Source organism: Plasmodium malariae (assembly GCF_900090045.1).
Source record: "Plasmodium malariae genome assembly, chromosome: 1".
NCBI lineage: Eukaryota > Apicomplexa > Aconoidasida > Haemosporida > Plasmodiidae > Plasmodium > Plasmodium malariae.
Window position 1 is genome coordinate 1,109,902 of NC_041775.1, and position 22,028 is coordinate 1,131,929.

The 22,028-nt window shown below is 20.0% G+C and overlaps 2 protein-coding genes across 2 annotated transcripts; one reads left to right on the plus strand and one right to left on the minus strand.

Moving 5' to 3' along the window:
* Positions 1-1,125: 1,125 nt before the first annotated feature.
* On the plus strand, positions 1,126-1,526 carry PmUG01_01031100 (uncharacterized protein; the record flags this gene model as incomplete). The annotated part of the gene is made up of 2 exons (XM_029008548.1): positions 1,126-1,142; positions 1,244-1,526. The coding sequence occupies 2 exons, from the start codon at positions 1,126-1,128 to the stop codon at positions 1,524-1,526; spliced, it is 300 nt and encodes a 99-aa protein (XP_028860097.1).
* Positions 1,527-18,975: 17,449 nt separating this feature from the next.
* Positions 18,976-20,160, minus strand: PmUG01_01031200 (conserved Plasmodium protein, unknown function; the record flags this gene model as incomplete). Its single annotated transcript, XM_029008549.1, has 1 exon — positions 18,976-20,160. One exon carries the CDS (start codon positions 20,158-20,160, stop codon positions 18,976-18,978), a length of 1,185 nt encoding a protein of 394 aa, XP_028860098.1.
* Between the last annotated feature and the right edge of the window lie 1,868 nt (positions 20,161-22,028).

The window sequence follows — 22,028 nt, forward strand, 5'->3', positions numbered from 1 at the left end:
TTATATGTAAAAAATGATATTGCTTCTTAATTATAAGAGTTTTTATGAATAAAATGTGGAAATTATTATTTTCTTCTCTTTTTCTTTTTTTTTTTTTCTTATTCTATTATCTAGGAAAAATTTATAACTGATGAACCTAAAAAAATATTTTATAATTCATTAGATAGATCATATGGAAAATACGAGAATTATTTTGATAATTTGTAATGTAGTAGATTAAAACACGAACTATAAAAATATATGTAATATAATTATAATCGCTAAAAAAATATTAATTGGTTGAGTAAAGTTTTTCAAAAGATTTAATATAGGAGATGATAAGAATAAAGCTTAATAATAGTATTTTAACTGCCGATTATATGACAAAATCATAAATAAATATATTAAGCTCAATGTTATTAGAAGACTTTACAGTACGTTGAAATATATATTTGTAACATATTATAATGAAGTTTACTTGCATAAAAATTATGAACTTGAAAAAGAAGAATTTAATAAGAAGAAAAAAATATACAAATTTTCTGAATGCTATAATAGTATAGAAGATAAATTGAAAGGAGAATTTATTTAAAAGAAAAATGATATTTGTAATTATATAAAATATATTTTTCAGTTATACAGAGAAATGATTAAGCATGATAATTCAGGAAAGTATAATGATGAAATAAAACTATTTTAAGAAAATTTTTATAATTGTGAGTTATTTTTTTTACACAAGAAATATTCAAGCATATATCCATATTTAGTATAGAGACATCGTATGATCTTCTACGTACATTAAAGGAGGTATATCGAAGAAGTAATTTAGAAGGGGGGTGGTTACATGAGAATTGAAAAGGAATTATTGCAGATGATTCTGAAGAAACATTGGAACATGTACATTTTCCTTTTTTTTTAAAAATAATTTTTAGTACTCTCTGTTTGAGTATACTATAGTTGATTAAATGTACAAAAAAATTATCTTTTCTAATGATCTATATAAGTATTTACATTACTCATCTTTTTTTCTCTTTATTTTTTTTTTCCTATGAAATATATTAACAAATGAATGAAAAATATAATATGGATGAGTATTGTGAAGAACGTTCTGATATATTTATGTTAGAGAAGAATTAGCAGGAATAAATGAACTCTGCAAAAAAGTTAGTAAAATATATACATTCAATAAAGGATAAAAAATATAGTAATATTATAAATGATATAGTTGTTCTTACTTTTTGTACTGGTTATACTATGAACAAAGGAAACTATTTAATGGACATTCAGAAGATAGTTATAGGAGTTCTGTTATAAAATATCATGATATAGTTCATGGTATAATGCATAAGTTAAAAATTAGTAATAAATATCGATATTTAGACGATCTAAATATTACTTTTGTTGAATGGAAGGAAATGAAGATTCAGAATGACTATATTAAAAATTATGTTACTTCAATTAAGGAATATAACGAGAATAAAAAGAAAAACTGTTACAAGTTTGTTAATAATATTAGCAAAAGTTATAAGATTTATATAAGAGAGTGATGTCAATATATTATGGGAAACGCTAATTTTTATGTATATCTTTGTCCCTATTATTTTAAGTGTGAAAAAAGATATAATCCGTATGATCTTTTATCTGAATTGAAATGTAAATAGAACGAATTTAGGAAGTCTTTAGAAAACGTTTTTGAAAGTGTAACTATTGATCATAATGCTATAATTGTAACTAGATAATCAGCGAAGTTAGTAAGAGAACAATTAGAAAGAGAAAATGCAGAAGAAAGATCATTTAGAACAGGAAAAAAATATTGTTCCAGTTATCCTGAACATGCGGATGGAGGATCTCAATGCGGTCTTTTTTACATTGTAGTTTTAACTATTGTTGTAATTTTTGGAATAATTTTTCTTTTTACTTTTTAATAAGATACGAATAAATACAAATATAAAATAAAAATATTTTATTTATTTATATGTGGCTTCGCACATTTGAATTTTTTCTAATTTAAAATAAATGTATTGTGAATATTTTATATTTTCTATTTGTATGTTTATTCCTCTAAAACCATGGTAAAATATACAGTTAAGAGTAATAAAAAAACTAAGGGTAGGCAATATGATAAACGGTTTCAGTTGTTGTAAAGGAATAACTTAACATAAGTGAATGTAAGTTCGGAAAACAGAAAAATCAATTTAGCTTATTATTGTGTATGGAAGGATTTTTATTAAGGTAACATAGAGTATTAAGTAATTTAAATGAAGCATATTAATATACCTACATATGATGTATTATATGTGATTCTAAGATATAGGGAATAAAAGAAAAAAAGAAAATGAAATTGCATAATATATATATATATGTATATATATATGATTATTTACTGCAGATGAGATAAAAATTATATTCTAATTAAATTTTAATAGATAATTCATTTTAAAAAAAGAATGAAATTTAAAAATTCGATAGAAAATATAAAACGGATTAAAGCAATTTGAACATTTGATAAAAAATAGGATTCGGGTTAAGTTCACAAATCCCCCACATATAAATTAATAACTGAATTGAAGTTAATGTGATATTAGGAATCTCATATTACACATATAACCGAACGAACAAATATTGTAATGACTATTATTTATTATTTAAAGATTAAATAAAGTTTTATGAGTAAAAAAAAGTATATTGTTAAAATTAAAATGAATGTATTATTTAAAAGTCAATAAATATTTGAAGTAACAACTACTATAATATAATGTTAATAAAACTTCTGATTTCAAAGGAATACGTAAATTAATATATAGTACACATAAATATAATGTATTTAATGTTATACATCTTGATATTAATAGCTGTAGTTTCTATGATGTGATTTAAGAATGTCAGATCTTTATTGTTAGTGTGCTATTTAAGTAAATGAAGAAATTATAGTTTAAATGTATCAATTAATGATATTATTAATTTTAATTATTATGAAGATATCCATGTTATTGTATTTGAAATAATTAGTAATAATTAATGGAGGAACGCAATTAAATTTATAATCTCATTATGTTTATAGAAGAAAAAGCCTATAAATATTAGTTAAAACAAATAAGGTATTTTTCTAAATGTATTTAGTTAAATGGTTGTAAAGGGGAAAACATACATTTATAATTGTACACAAATGTCGAAGTAATAATAAGAATAGAATAAAATATTTTCATGGAAATTTAACGATTATGTTGATATATTTATATTTATTTTATTTTCATTATTTCTTTAGTTTATTAAAATAAAAAGGATAAACATAAGAACATTTAATAAATTTTTGGTGAGGAGAGATAATTTACTGTGTGTATTCACATCACGAGCAATATCTATGCTATTGTAAAAACTATGAATGTAATATATTTAATGATTTTTCTAATTGTATTTGTACATTATATTTTTTAAATGTTTATTAATTAAGGATTCAACAAGGTTTAGTTTATAGAACAGTAAGTTTAGTTTATTAATATCTTAACATCTCATCGCGCTTAATTTTCAGAAGAAATGCTTTATTAATGTTAAAGCATCCATTACATTATATTTCGAATTTTATGTTAATATATATTTTGAATTCACCTATCATGTTATATTTCAAATGTTATTTTAATATATATTTTGAATAAAATTTCTATATTTTTATTTCAATAAATATTTTCGCAAGAAATAAATGTGTGCTTACCGTTGCATTTATTTATTAATATTTTTGTATGTACTACAGATTACAATTAACATAATTCATAGAGTTAATTATGTGTATATACATATGTATATATATTTATATATATCATTTATTAATATTATAAGAACGTTTTCATTTATTCATTATACCATGGGTCACATGCTCTACTTAATAATAATAACATTCATTAATAATATATTTTTTATAAATATGAATTACTAGATTACGGATTTTTAATTTGCGATATTTGTTTGTTCATGTGAATCTTAAATTTTAATACATATATATATATATATATTTATATATCATTTTACATTTTGCATGCATGGAAGTTATATAATTAATTGATATGCTTATAATCATCTTTTATATATTATTCATGAAAAAGTACATCTTTTTTAATTATTATTTCATATTTATCATTTTATAATGCACTTTATAGTAATTTATTAACAAATCAATGCAATGATTATCTTTTATATGTTCTGTGAATTTTTATTTATTACCTTTTTTTCATTAAAAAATTTTTTTAATTATTAGATATTAAATTGTTTGTGCTATGTAAAATGCTAAGATCATTTTATTTTTTGCAAAATATTTATATTTAATTTTTTTTTTAGATTAATCATATAACTCTTGTTTTGCTTAGTATGCATATGATATTTATCACTACTTAATATACTATAAAGTAATCAATACTTATTATATTTTCTTCTTTTCTGTGTTTATATTTTTAAAAATAAATCTTTTAAGATTCAAGAGTAATTTATACTTTTAAATATTATCATTTATATGAAGAGATTATAATGTTATGCTGGATCTGAACTATATTTTCAATATTTTTTGGATTATTTGATACGTAATAATGTTATATATGCATTATATATATATATATATTTTTTTTTTTGTTCATCTTATTTCTTAATAAATGTATAACTTCATCCCCATATATATAGGTTTTATTATTAATCATGCTGTTAATTTATATATTGCATATTATTTCTGACACAATAACTGCATACAATGCAGAAATTTATATTATGCGCATTTTTGGAATTGTTCGTAGTAAAAGTTTTTGTGCATTTTTTGATGATTTGTGCATTTGTTCTTTATGTGCAAGGCATATACTTGGTTTTTTCTTTTTTTTTAAGCAGTAGAAACTGTAATAAGTACCACAATAGTGTAAGCTAGTATATAAATAAAAATGGTAACTGAAATAGTGTATCTATTTGATAAATTATGAATTATTGATAAGAACTTGTAATTAATGACGAAGTATAATATTCAAGTTTTATTATATTATATGAACTAAATGATTGTAATATATATAAATAAAATGAGTAATGATTTCAAAAATGGAAAACAAAGTGGCGTTCCTTCATCTGAAGGTTCAGAGATATAAGTATCTTTATTAATTACTAAATGAATTTAAGACCTATATTTATCTGAAAGATTTTAATTATGCACGTATGTATTAATTAGCTTTGATTTTTCGGGTCTTCAAATTTTAAATTTTAAAGATTTATTTCTGTCACTTTTTCAACAGATAATGTAAAAGATTCCATATTTTTATGTTTTAGTTTTAGTAATTTATGCATATAATGAGTGTGAACACATTTTAATACAATATAAAAAATTTGATTATATTAGTCATATTTTTATTTTTCAACATTATGGAAACCGACATTCCATTAATAAGGTTTTCATTATTAGTATTGCGTTGACACCTAGGATAAGTTATTTTGTTATTGATGGTATTATACATTAAATATATAGGTAAAATTCATGTAATATGTAATTTTGTTTTGTATTCGTAAATTATTAAATGGGATACAATATTCTCCCATGTTTAATGTGTTTCCTGATTATCTCCATATTATCTGTTTTCTATATATTCCTCTGTGTACAGATTTTGATACAAGTATCTCTCCATTCTCTTTTTTTTTTCGTATCCTTTTATTATCCCTCTTATAGTTTAATTTTCATTTGTTGTTATAAATATTACTAATTATTTAATATTATTATGTAATGAAATATATAGTTTATTATGTAAATGTTTATTTATAACTTATTTTGAGAGATGCAGAAGCGAATAAGAGATAATTCTTAATTGTAACAATAAATTTCGTTTTCATAAAAATTATATTATGCTTGTATAATAATTTATTAAATTTATGTTTTAAATATTTATTTGATAAAATATTTATTAAAATTTTTTTTTTTTTTTATACTTTTTATTATATTTTGAAGGTTATACAACAGGAATTTTAAATAAATATTCGATAAATAATTGTCATTGCAAAAATCATATTGTGCTTGCGTAAGAGTTTATTAAATTTATGTTTTAAATATATGTTTTATAAAATATATATTTAATTTTTTAATTTTTTTTTTACTTTTTATTATATCTGTACTGCTATAAGATCAGAATTTTAAATGATGAGTAATGCATTAAATAACTATTACATTTGCAATTATTCTGTATTAAAATATAAATTAATAGTAATGCGTGCATTATTGCTCTTATGAATTTAATAATATATGCATTATTGCTCTTATGAATTTAATAATATATGCATTATTGCCATTATCAATTATTTTTCATAATATAGTAGTAATTATATATATTTAAAGTTTTTATTTCTTGTATTTTTAACACAATTTCATTCATATTATCAGAAATATAAAGAGCGAATAATTTTTTCTGTACATTATGAGGTAATCAGTGTAAAAGGAAGAACAGTTTTAATAAAAATCAATAATTTTAATATTGTACATTTATTTTATAAGTATTTTTTTTTTTTTTTTTTTCACGTAGCTATTTTGTAAATGAAAATGCGCATGATATGACATAAAGCATACAAGAGAAATATTGTATTTTAAACTTAAACCAAGAATACATATTCTCAGATATACTGTTTATCTTACTTTTGAGTTTTTTCACTTTTATTATCATTTTATTTTAGCTTTATTCCTCATATTCGCATAATTTTTATTTTTTTGTGGCATAATATTTTTTTGGTTTTTTTGAGTGCTTTAGTATTTTGTTCAAAATTTTTCCTTTAAGTACTTTATTTATCCCTCAATGAAGTAATACATATTTTTACCTATTCATTTCTCATTATTTTTGTATACATTTTTGTTCTTTAGTGTTATAAATTTGTACGCCAGGGGTGCTTCCAAATTTTTTTTTTTTTATATAGCCATTATTTTTCGTGCGTACTTTGTACCATTTTAATAATTATATGTATACAGCTAGTTATAATAATTTTTTACTAAGCAAAATATTTAACGCTTTTATGTTAATGAGATAAAAAAAAAACATAATAGAAATAAACATATAACGTTGGGGATTTTTGATCCCTCAGGTAATCTGGGCGTAACTAGTTTATTTTTTTTTCTCAAAAACAAAATTTTGGAAAAAAAAAATTTTTTTAAAATTTAAAAGAATTTTTGAATGAATTTTTGAGCAAATTTTTAAAAAATATATTTTAAATTTTTGAATATATTTTTTAGCAAATTTTTAAAAAAAAAAGTTTGAAAATATTTTGAAGAATTTTTAAATACATTTTTAAGAAAATTATTAAAAAATATATTTAATATTTTTGAACATATTTTTTAGCAAATTTCTAAAAATTTGTAAATTATGCAAAATATTTGAAATTTGAAAATTGAATAATTTTTTTATTGAATAAGTATTAATTTTTAATAATATATTTGAAATTGATATTTATAGAATGTATAAATATATGTTTTTATATATTTGTTCAATTATTTTTTCTTTTTTTATTAAAATTAGTAATAAATTATGCAGAACAAATATTATATTTCGTTTTGCATATTTATTAAAATTTTTTTTGTATAAAAAAATTTTGGGTTACGCCCAGATTACCTCTAGAAATAGGCTCTAATTTTTAATATATTATCATTATAATATAATATTTGAAATATGAGCCTATTTCTAGTATTTTCGTAAAATCTTCAAGACTAAATAATACATAACAACAAGTAGTTTTTTGTTTTAGATTTATAACTTCTATGTTTTTATGTTATAAATCTTATTGTTTGCGATAATGAATTTTTATTTTTATTATTGTATTATTATACATCTAATTTAATTAGATTTAGATAAATACTAAATATATTTTTGTATATATATATATATATATATGTATTAACATATTGACATAGATATATATAATACTTTTTTAACATATATTATAAATAATAATTGAATGTCTCAATAGATATATGCTGTAAATAAAAATATAATATATATTTATATAATAGATAATATTAAAATAATGTACATGTATATATATATGTATGTATTATAAATAATTTTAAAATATTTATTTTAAAATAATATTTAATATATATGTATATATGTAGTGAGTGATGTGTGTAAATAATTACTGGTAATTTTAATAAAGTGATATTACTAGTAAATAAGTCGCGCACTATGTAAATAAACTTAGAGGTTAATGACAACACTTTAATAAAATATATTAATAAAAGTATTAATATAAATTTTAAAGAAATATAATACAAAATTAATATATTAGGATTCATTTTTAAATGTATATCTAAAATATATAACTTTTTTTGTAATATAAAACAATATACAAATAGAACAATTTACAAATAGAATAATATTTAACAAATAGAATAATTTTTAATTTAAATTTTTGTATTTGTAAAGAATTATTCTATAACAGCTAATACTCAACCGGACGTGCATCGAATCAATTTGTAATAATAGTGTTACAATGGCCAGTAGTTGTATTGTCGGTATATAAAATAGAATAACAAATCTGTCGAAATACACGTTTAAGTTAAAAATTGTAAAAAATTTAAAATAGATCAAAGTAAACTAAGCTTTAAAATATATTTTTATTTTACTCCTATTTTTACGTGATATGCTGATACCTTTTTTGTTTAGATTAAGGGATTTAAAACGTTTTAATCATAACAAAAAAGGGTACGTATAAATTTGTAAGCAGAATATATAGTACTTATGACACATAATTATATAATATACAATTATAAAATATTATATAATTCCCCATTTTTTACAATTAAAAAAAGGGTGTGTCCATATATTTATTATAAAAACTGTTAACAGATGCATATGTTATTTCAGAAAATTGTTATATGTTTTTAATTATTTAGAAACTGACAGTTTTACTAAAGTACAAGGAAATGTTATAGTAGCATTATGCATAGTACTTGATAGCTTTAGAAAATTCCATTAAAATAATAATTTTGTGGAACCGCACGTGAATGTAGAAATGTGAGATAATGTAGATTTATACGAATCTTATGACAAGTTTGCTTTAAAAAACCATTATTTTATTGCAAATTTTGCTTAATATGTGGTATCTTCTTCTTAGTGTAGGACTGGTAGATTTGTATAAAATCCTAATCACTACAAATAGAAGAATGCACATATGAATTTGTAAACAAAGTGAATAATTTTTATGACCCATTATTATATAATATACTATTATCTAATATTGTATAATTTCCCAATTTTTACAAATAAAAAAGGGTGTGCGCTTGTATAAATTAGGAATGATGTTACAAAAAGCGCGTCAATCTAATAAATTTGTTATTTGTTTTTAAATAATTAAATTTTTAATTCTTTAAAAAATTAAATTTTTAATTCTTTAAAAACTGACCTTCTTACCGAAAGTACAAGGAAATGTTAATGGTCATTGTGCATAGTACTTGATTCTAACGGTAGATTAATTGGAATAACAATTTTATAAGAAAATACATTCATGTTTTGTGGAAAAATCGTAAAAATAGAGTGTGCTTAATTGTTTAAAGATTTTGTTCTATTTTAAAATAATTTTTAACTTAATCTTCCATATAATAAGTTTTAATAAATATTTATATATATACGTACATTATATAATATATTATGTACGTTATAAAATATAACTATTTTTTAACTTATTATGTAATATTTTTTTGTACTATTATAATATATATGGAAGGGCGTGTACGAGAACGATACTTTTTTAGATGATGTTTTATAAAAATTTGGTTTTTTTTAAAAACTATTTTTTGTACAAAGGATTCTAAAAAATGATATATATATTTGTTATATAAAACAACTAATACAATTTATTAAATTTTGAAATAAATGTATTTGTAGTTTGTAGTTTAAAAAACTGTATCTTTATTATCTAATAAATTATACAAATTATTACATTTTAAAATAAATATAAATTGTTTGTTAGCTATATTTATGTAGTTTAAACATTGAACTTTTTTAACAACTAATAAATAATACGATTTTATTACATTTTGAAATAAATAATATTTGTTGTTCGTAGTTTAAATAGCTGAATTTTATCGATTATTAAATAATACAAAATAATGCAATATATTACATTTTGAAATAAATATTATTTTTTGTTAATAGTTTTTAAATATTAAATCTATAAACAAAAAATAGAAAAAAGTTGCAATATTATATTAGGTTTAGAAATAAAATTTATTTGTTGTTAGTAGTTTAAAATTTGAACTGTTAACAGCAAATAAAAAGGTGCATTTTTATTCAATTTTGAAATAATTGTTATTAATTGTTATTATTTGATAGTACTTTAAAAGCAGGACTCTTAACAACTTAAAAAATTTATTACATTTTGAAATAATATAGTTATTGTTATTCTTTGCGAATTGTTTAAAAACTGAACTACTAATACTAATAAATGAAATGTATTTATTATATTGTGAAATAATTGTTATATTTTGTTAGTAGCTTAAAAACTATAATCCTAACAACTAATTAATAGTAATATTTATATTACATTTTAATATAATTATTATTACTTAATATGATTTAGTTTTGATGTTTTGAAGCTATAAATAAACATAACAGTTAAATGATACGCAACCGCCTTTGAGGTATAGTCTTGAAATATTAGCAGGCCAAAATAGGATTGCGCATATAAATGCGGACAGATTTATATATATGATACATGTTAAGGTTTATTGTAGATTAATTCAAATATATCTTTAGCAAACCTGTTCCTCGTTGTATTAAATAAGGGTTGTATCATAAAATGAGGAAGATCTAGTTGTATTTGCGTATCAAAAATAAAGAATTGTTCATAAGTCATTAAAGCTCTGCCTGCCCATTGAGGGGGTTAGAATTGAAAGTACACTTTAAATATTTATAATGGATTTAGTATAACAATTATAATGAAATTGTAAATAATATATAAGTTTAAAGTACTTTAAAAATAGAAGTTTTTTAACAATAAATAACTTCTATTTAGCATAATTCAGTAAAAACTGTTTATGCATAGTGTGCGGCTATATTTATTTGTAAAATTCACAATATTAATTTACCTAGTAAAAAAAACACTCATAAAAAAAATAAGGATTACACGTAATTGTGAATACATCTATAAAATTTATCTATTGAGACATTCTTTAATTATGGCATTTTATGAATTATTTTTAACAATATTTTATTATAAATATATAATAAATGTTAATTTATAAACGGAATTTTACAAATTCTTATTTATGAATTAATAAAATTATATATATATATTTATCATATTCAAAAGTAAAAACAAAAACATATAGCCATATAATATAATCATGGCTTGTGTTTCTGTTATACTATTTATTAATATATGGTTATAATTTTGTGTTGGATGAAGATTTTTGCATATGGGATAGAGTTTTTACTAAAGTTGATCGCGTGAACTATTTTAAAAAGTTAGTTTAAGTGTAATTAAAATAATAAAAATATTCAAAAAGGAAAGGAGGTTATTAATTTTTAAATTATATTTTATTACATATATGAATAATGGCTATTAAGAAGAACATTATGGCATTGGTGGAAAGTAATGATCACAATGAAAATATTACATTTAAAAAATTATTTTTTATTACAACTGAATTGTTTACCTAATATAAGTAATAATAATTTATATAAAATTTTATTATAATACATTTTAACATATACGGTGGACTTTTTAGTTAATTATGACAAAAAATTGTAAATAATGCATAGACTAAAAGTTGTAAAATATATGTGGTATGCTTGGAAAAAAGTTTATTTATATTGTAAAATTAAATACACAATGAGTAAAAGTTGTAGGATATATATATATATTATGCTTGGGGTAAATTTGTAGGATATATGTATATGGTATGCTTGGGGTAAATTTGTAAGATATATGTATATGGTATGCTTGGGGTAAATTTGTAAGATATATGTATATGGTATGCTTGGGGTAAATTTGTAAGATATATGTATATGGTATGCTTGGGGTAAATTTGTAAGATATATGCATATGGTATGCTTGGGGTAAATATGTAGGATATATGTATGGTATGCTTGGTAAAAGTTTATTTATATTGTAAAGTTAAATAAACAATGAGTAAAAGTTGTAGGATTATATATGTGGTATGCTTGGGGAAAAATTAGTAGGATATCAATGTATAGTATATTTGGGTATGTTAAGTTCATATGTATTATATTGTCAACATCAATTTTAAATAGTAGTAAATGTTGTTGAAATTGATGCAGGAAGAAGATTACTTGAAAAATATTATTTTATATTATGTATTAAGTTATTTTTGGTAAGTATATTTGGTTTACTATTGAAGAAGAAAGAAAGTTGTTAAAAATTCAGAAATATTACTTAATGGTGGAGATGTATAAATGTTTAAGAAGATTAACAAAAACGAAAGTACAATTTTATGGTTAAAAAGGAATAGAAGAAATGTATATAAAAGTTAAAATTTTCTGTATTGTGAAACTTGGAATATGGTTTTAAAAAGGGAAAATATAATATAATATAAGGATTCTAAGAGTTACTACAAAATTAGTAATATAAAATTTAGGAGGAACCTTTATCTGGATAAAATAGTTTGTATTATATGATAATAATATTTTTTGTAATAAAATCATTTGTTTGTTTATACCACAAAATTTTTAAAAATTTTTCACTTTTTGTAGTGCACCTATAATAAAATGATGTTTGCTTCTAAGTTTTTTTCTACATTGTGTGTTATGTAAATATAATTTTTTTTTTTTTTTTTGTATTTTTTTTTTTTTATTAATTTTTTTAAATTAATTTTATATATGTATATATATATATATAAATATAACACAATAAAATAGAATAATATATTATTCTTTTTAAATGAATAAATAAATTAAATAAATATTTAAAGTTTAAATTTTTATAAATTTTGCAAAATTTGATATAAAGTTTGTATGTCGCTTTTTATGTATATGTATATGATAAATATATATAAAAATAATATGGTTCTCTAAGAAAAAAGATATTTTCTTAATAAAGGTGTTGTATATATTGCTATGTTAATAAATAAGTAGCACTTTCTTTGGTATGTTTCAAATTTGTATAAAAATGTGCTAGTGATATATGATAATGAATGTAAGAGGATATACTATGTTTTTTTTTAATAATATTCTTCTGTAAAAAGTGTCCTTGTAAAAAAAGATGCTTGGTTAATTAGGTGTTTTGTTCTTTATCATTTAATAAAGGGTTGTAATATATAAAAAAAATTCATAAGAAGAAAAGAAATAATGCAGTTCCAAAAAATTCTAAATATTCACTGTTAAATGTTCATAGGTAAATATTTTTATATTAATTTTGTATGTTAATAAAAAAAGTTTCTTTTTTATATTTTTATGGTTTATACTATAAAAGTATTAAAAAGATAGCACGTTAAGTGCAAATTTTAAAAATCAATATTTTACATATTTGCTTTTAGTTGTGTTTGTATCAATTTTGAATTTGCTTGTATATGTATATTTCTTATATTAAAAGTTTCTTTTTTATACTTATATGGTTTAGACTATAAAAGTATTAAAAAAGGCACGTAAGTGCAAGTTTTGAAAATCAATATTTTACATGTGTACTTTTAGTGGAGTTTTGTATAATTTTTGAATTTGCTTGTATATGTATATTTCTTATATTAAAAGTTTCTTTTTTATACTTATATGGTTTAGACTATAAAAGTTTTAAAAAAGGCACGTAAGTGCAAGTTTTAAAAATCAATATTTTACATATTTACTTTTAGTGGTGTTTTTGTACCATTTTTGAATTTGCTCGTATGTATACTTTTTATATAAAAGTTTGTACTTTTTATGATACTATGGTTTATACCATACAAGTATTAAAAAAAGTACATATGTACAATTTTAAAGAATCAATATTTTACATATTTGTAGTTAGTAGTGTTTGCATCATTTTTGAATTTGCTTGTATGTATACTTTTTATATAAAAGTTTGTACTTTTTATGATACTACGGTTTATACGGTACAAGTATTAAAAAAAGTACATATGTACAATTTTAAAGAATCAATATTTTACATATTTGTAGTTAGTAGTGTTTGCATCATTTTTGAATTTGCTTGTATGTATACTTCTTATATAAAAGTTTGTACTTTCTATGATACTACGGTTTATACCATACAAGTATTAAAAAAAGTACATATGTACAATTTTAAAGTATCAATATTTTACATATTTGTAGTTAGTAGTGTTTGCATCATTTTTGAATTTTATTATTATGTAAACTTATATTTATATGTAGGTTTTAATGATGAAATTTTTTTTATATCATATATATATCTGCACTTAATGTAGACTGGTTATAATATGAAATGTGTATATAATATTGGTAATAATGCACTTGTAATATATATGTACGCGTTTTTTCAATGATATGCTCTCTTATATGTATATATAACAAATATTATGGAGTTATTTTATATGAAATAGTTTGGCTGTGAACTTTTTGTATGTTATTTATTTATTCGTAAATTCAACTTGTACGAAATGAACTTTTTCTTTAGAAATTTATTTATATACATTTTAAAAAGAGAACTTGAATTATTATTTCCGTTTATTTATATGATTTGAATTAGTTATAATACGTAACACATTATAAAAATAGTAATGTATATGGAATTTATTTAAAATGTTTTTATTCTTATATGTATATATATGTGTTACGAGTTGAAAATAAAGTGCTATATTTTTTACTTTCATTATTTATATAAATCAAAACACTAAAAATTTAAATAAATTAATATGTAAAATGATATATTTTATAACTATGTGAAATTAACAAAAATAATGTTAGTGATTAATAGAAAATATATAACAAAATAGTTAGGTATTTATAAAGATAGAATAAGTATTATTATTTAAATAACTCAAAATTTAGAATTCTTAAGTGAAAGCACCCGGAAGAAAATGACCAATGAAAAAATATGGCGAAATAATTCTTGTTATGTTTTATGTAGTAAAATGTCTTACTAATTTATAAGTACATTTTTCTGACTGTATTTTTTTCTAAGGGAATATAATATATATAATGAAGATATACTTTGCACTTGCACAAAATTTTAGTTATAGTATAAATATATAATTTATAAATTTTTAAAATTTAAGAAATAAAAAAAATAAAAAAATTAGTTTAAAATGGTACTTATAAAATTTATTCATTATAATTAATTCATATAACATTTATATTTTAAATTAAGTATATAAATATGTGTGCTATCTTTTTACATTGATAACAATTAGTGTATTTTTGTATATTTATAATATATTATACATGTTTGTTCGAGTGCAATTTTGAAGTTACGGTTTTTTAAGAATTGTGAAAGAAATTACTTTCAATTAAATTTCATAGAAATATACAAATATAAATAATATATAGAAACTTTAAGGTGTATGTATTATTAAGGTTCTTTTAATTATAAAATTTATTGATAATATAATATTTTTTTCATTAACTTCAATTATATAAATATTTATATTTGTTTTTACTAGTTTTATTTTTTTTAAGTCCTATAATGAAAAGAAATATAAAAATTTTTCTATAAAAATATATTATTTTTTAAACGGAAATTTATTTTATATGTTGTACTTTGCTATAATAAATGTAAAAATATTAAGTAATAACTGTAAAAATATGCAAAGTACTATATATATAATATACATAATATTGCACTATGAAACATTAAACTTTTACACTTTTGACTTAAATATATTATATAGGATTCTACGTATAAAAAATGTTTTGGTCTTTTTCTGTACTAAATTATTAGGAAATCGTAGAAAATAAATATATTGCAATTTTTTTGAAAGCCCTAATAATATATATGAAATCGAATCTAAAAATATATTTATTTTCTTTTTTTACATTATATATGTGATCTTAGGGATATGTATTTATTTTGTATATATCTATTTCTATCATTAAACATACTTTTTAATATAAGTTTGTATTAACAAAATCTGCTCATTAATAAAATTTTTAAATTGTAGAAAATAATTTATTCTTTTTATTTTGTAGTAAATATTAATTATAATTTTAAATTTCTATACTTTAGTTATATTAAAATATGGATCAAATGTGTGCATTTTTTTAATATGTTGTAATGTATGATAAATTATGATTTCTTATTTTTTTTTAATTTATTTTTTTGAGTTTAAAAACAGGGGCGCAATCATAATATTAAACTACATATAAAAAAGCAATATATACATTATAACGTATTTGTATAAAATATATGTTAATAATATATATTATATAATTAATATTTTCGGTCTTTAATACAGTTATAATTTATTTTATTATATTAAATCGTGAAACCTTAATTTGAGAACAAATGGTTAATATTGATTAAATAACCTTTACCCTTTCTTTGATTATAAAGAACTATAGAATACATTTTAATATCTATTATTTGACAGTGAAGATATATTCTTTCTTATTTATTATGTATTATGCATTATGGTAATTTAATAACGTTAAAAAATTGTGTAATTCGTAATATTTTAATATTAATTTTTATTAGGGTGCATTAAATTTCAGCAATATATTTAAACCTTTATTAATTATATAAATGAGCTTTTTTGTAGTTTACCAAATATAAGTATATGTGATTGATTATTTTTATTAGGAGGTTTAAGTTTTTTTTGGTGATATAGAAGTTACCTTGTTTTTTGACAAGTACAAGAATTTTTTTCATCTTTTACTGTGTTTCTTTAAAGTCATAAACATAATTTTTCATGGCGTACATATTTATTTATTTATGTATATATATATATATATATATACGTATATTATGATTATGACTATTAATAAAATGAATTTTACTCATAATGTGGTAAGATTTTAAAGATTAATTGTTCATGGGGCAGTCAATTTACCGTACTTATGCATTAAATAAAGTGATTGAAGCTTACGAATAATTACTGATTGGTGATATTTTAATATAAATACACAAAACATGTACATGATGATACCGTGCGTTAAATAATATATGAAGTTACATACTTTATTTTTTATTTTATTTTATTTTTTTTTTTTTTTAAATATACTTCAGAGAAAATGTTCTGAGTTTTATTTAATATCTACAATGAATAAGTATTTTTTGAATGTAATAAATTAGAATTTTATACCTCATGATATATATTTCATAAGATGTGTTGTTATAATATATATAGTTTTGTAGCTAATAATTTTCAGAATATGTGTGTGAGTATTTAATGATATATTGTTAATATATTTATATTTGAACATCTTTTTATTTTTCTATATTTGAATACCCAGGAAAAGTTCAAATAAAGAAATATAACATTATATATTTTATACATATATGTAAATGCCAGGCTTTTATAATTAAAATTTCTTGCTGTAAAAGAAATTTTATAATTAAAATTTCTTGCTGTAAAAGAAAACAGCAATTGTAGACGAATATAAAAATTTCTAAGTGCTATATATTATGACCTTATAAAAAAAAAAATATATATGTATATATATATATACATATATATATTTGTGAAATATTGTAATACATGTTTTTATAATTATTAGAACTAAGAGGAATAATTTTCATATACACTAGATTTAGTGGGCATCTCCTGCAAGGGGAACTTACCAAAGATGATTTTACAGAAATTGAATTTTATTCAAATGAAAGTATCTTTTTATAATCATTATTTGGGAAATATTAAGAATGGATGGATGACGACTTCTTCACTTTTAGTCCTCATGGTTTTTACAGGTATTATGGGTATTTTTAATCTGTTGCAATTGTGTACCAAAATTATTGCATTTTATGTAAAGCGTTTAATTTATATAACTATATATGATAATTTACATATTTTACAGTACATTCAAGGAAGGAAAAAATATGTTAGTTGAAGTAAGAGAGAATTTTTAGGTACAAAAAAAAAAGTAAATTATAATTGGTTTACGATTTAGGGTGGCGTTTTGCAGTTTTAAAATATTTGTAGTTTACCATGGAAAAAAAATTATATATATACATATATATATATGAGTACAAAATCTTTATTATTTATATAATCGTAAAATTAACAGAATTATGTATTGTACATAATTGGAAGTTTTAGATAATACATATAATTAAAATAATGAATTCAAAAATAAAATGGCATGTGTTTTTTAAATATGAACAAATGGTACAAGTAAAAACTCTTAATATGTGATGTGCATAAGAGTTAATTGATTCGGTATAATAAAATTAATGTATTTTAAAAATATGTGGAACGATAAATATATATGATAATAGCACATTTAGGTAAACTATATTTAACTCCATCAAATTGTGACACATGGATATTCTTATATATATAGCTATAGGTGAAAACATAACGCAAAAAATGTTCATAAATATGGTTTTAATAAATGTTGATGATAATAACATTATATTTCTCTTGATAAAATAATAGTAAACTTTAATTAACGGTTAAAATATATTTTAGGTAAAATATAAAAACAATAATTTATATTATTAAAGCAATTTGTATATTTTATTTTAATTATATGAAAAAAGTGATTTCATGTTAAAAATAAAACAAATAAAAATAAAAATATTTTTGTTATATATACGTATAAAAAGGAAGCAACAAAAAAAAAAAAAAAATGAAACAAAATAAAAAAATGTTTTAAGTATATTTTGTTACAATTATTTTATAAGTTAATTATTTATATAAAGAATTAAAGCACAAGTTATGCATATAAATTAAGGAGGGGGGAGTTATAAAATTATAACAAAATATATTTTTAAAAATAAAAAATAAAAGAATATTCTGATACGATACGTATTATATATGTGTATGTTAGCAATTTATAAATTTTTACACTTGAGCTATTATGTAATTTTATTTATATTCAAATACATAAGTTTATTTATTTATTGAAATATATATACTATAGTAGCCTTATTATTAGAACTTTTTCAGTTATCCTCCATATCTAAATTTTCTGTATCATATTCAGAATTATAATTTTCTGTATCATAATCAGAATTAGAATTTTCTGTATCATAATCAGAATTAGAATTTTCTGTATCATAATCAGAATTAGAATTTTCTGTATCATAATCAAAATTAGAATTTTCTGTATCATAATCAAAATTAGAATTTTCTGTATCATATTCACAATTAGAATTTTCTGTATCATATTCAAAATTAGAATTCTCTTTAGCATTCTTATAGTTATAATTCTCTTTGGCATTCTTATAGTTATAATTCTCTTTAGCATTCTTATAGTTATAATTCTCTTTAGCATTCTTATAGTTATAATTCTCTTTAGCATTCTTATAGTTATAATTCTCTTTAGCATTCTTATAGTTATAATTCTCTTTAGCATTCTTATAGTCATAAATTTTTTTAATATTTTTTAAAAGAAGAAAGACACTTTTTTTATTTTTATTTTTCTCAAAGTCCAAATATGTTAAATGAGGATTCTGAGCAGCTGCAGCTTTAACAATTTTAATGCATTTTATTAATTTGTAAACAAAATATATTAACGTTGCAATAAGTATCAGAAGAGATATAATTGCTTGTGGGAGATTATTCCACACAAAAAGGAGCGTACTTGATATCGATAATGGCAATAATGAAGAAACGAATCTAAAATGTTTAAAAGTACGGCTTATCCGTGATTTAATAGTTCTTTTTTTTCCATCATAATAGTGCTTAAAAAAATAAGGTCTCAACAACTTTATTAAATCTTCTTCATATTTTTTATCCTTTTTTTTAATCATTTTCCAGATAACAGATTTAAGGGAAAAATGGGAATCATTAAATTCAGACATCATTTCATCCAAATTATCTATATCGGATGATTTATTTTGTAACTTACGTTTTTTATCATTTTCACTATCTGTCTCATTTGTTTTTTTACAATTATCCATATATTCTGATACATTCTGTGGTTTTTTAGACTTGACATTATAAGTTAGTTTGTTAGATTCTTTATATTTGTTATCATTTTTTAATACATATGAACGTTCTGTGAAATTATATTCGCGTTCTCCTAATCCATTTTGATATTTGTTCCCATTCTTCAGTGCATTTGGACGTTGAGAGAAATTATGCACATCTTTTTCTGTTCTATTTTGATATGTATTGTCATTCATTAATACTTTTGAAAGGTGTAAGAAATTATATGCATCTTTTTCTAATGCATTTATTACTCTCGTACCTCTTGTTGGACCGAAATTTGATTCTACAATTTCTGTCCCCAATAATAACCTAAAAGTGCTCACATTTAGCGAACAGTTTTTCCTGTTTTTGTTATTCCATAGCTCATCAAAGGTTTTAAACTAAAAATTCAGGTAAATATTCAATTTAAAAGACTATATATATGTTTTCGTATTAATGAAAGAAATGTTCAATTTAAAATGAATATATAATAGAATTATGAAAGGTATAGGAAATTCTTAAATTTATTAATATTTGTTTATTTGCCTTATAAGAATAATTCAAGATCCTAATTAAAAAGGTAATGGTAAAAATTTTAATGAAAAATAACTTTTTTTTTTTTGGTGTCATAGGGAGTTATATATTTAAAGTTTTCAAGTATTCACTACATTGTAAAAAATATTTAGAAGTGTGAATAATTTTTTTAATTATATTAAAAAGCGATTAAGCTGTAAAATTTGTTCACACTTTTTTTTTTTTTATACTAAAATTTCACTTATTTTAGATTTTTTATGTAATAATAATTTTGTTTAATATAGATAAATTTAGTAAATATTAAAAACAAAAACAAGAACAAAAGCATAAACAAAAACAAAGCCAAAAAAAAAAGCCAGAAAAAGAAAAAATATTTCAGTAAATATTTTATATAAATATACTCATAAATATATCGATTAATATTAATTAAATTGAACAATATGTAATTAATATTAAAAATGTTAAATTAGTAGAATGGTTCTAAAAGTTATAAAAATATTTAAAATAATATTCTTTATATTAAATAATGCTACTCGAACAAATTTAGTTACATATATAAATGGTTACGTTAATTTAGCTATAATACTGGAAAAATTCAAAATATATGTTTTGTTATACAAAGTACAATAGATTTTTAAATGAAGAGTAATATTTTAAAATCAACATCTACGGGAATATAATAATCATTTTAAAAATGTATGTGATAATTATTAAGGTTTTTTGTATGTTTGTAATAGAAAGCAAATGTGATAGAATTCAATAATTTAATTAATACACACACAAATTACATAGTAATAACAATTAAAAACTAATAAAAAAAAAAAAATATAAAGGATAGAAAACATTTATATTTATATATTACATTTATTTTATCGTACTATTACATTATAAAAATTAATAAATAGTGTTGAAATTTTATTAATAATTTTAAAACATAAACATATTTTTGCAACTTCGTTTTTTATTTATATATACCTAGCATTCTTCAAATCGAACGTTATTAGAAATAATATTGAAATTAAAGATTTTAATGCATCTCATATTTTAAAAATTGCCTTGTTAATATAAAAACAAAAAATATGAATAAAATATTAAATATAGCAAAAATGATAAAATTAATTGAATACATAAATTTAATGTTGTAGTAGTATATTATAAAAATAAAGAAATACCTTATTTTATGATAAAAATAATATAAAAATTAAATTAATAATTTAAAGGGAAATGAAATCCTTATTTTATGTTTTGATGTATACGCAATGTAAATAATTATACTTTTATATGGGGTTTTATTATAACATATTTTATGATGGGGGGGTAACCACCAATTTTTGCCTTTATATTATATTTATTAAAAATATAACAAATTAACAATTTTAAAAAAATAAATTGCCATTAAATGATAGTATTTTAATTATAAATATGTATAATGGTAGTAACTTTTGTTAATAATTTTTAATATTGAATGTTTTCAGACTAATACTGTAATACCATATGTGTTCTTTAAAAAACAAAAATTTTTCATTTTTAAACAAGAAAATTATTTGTA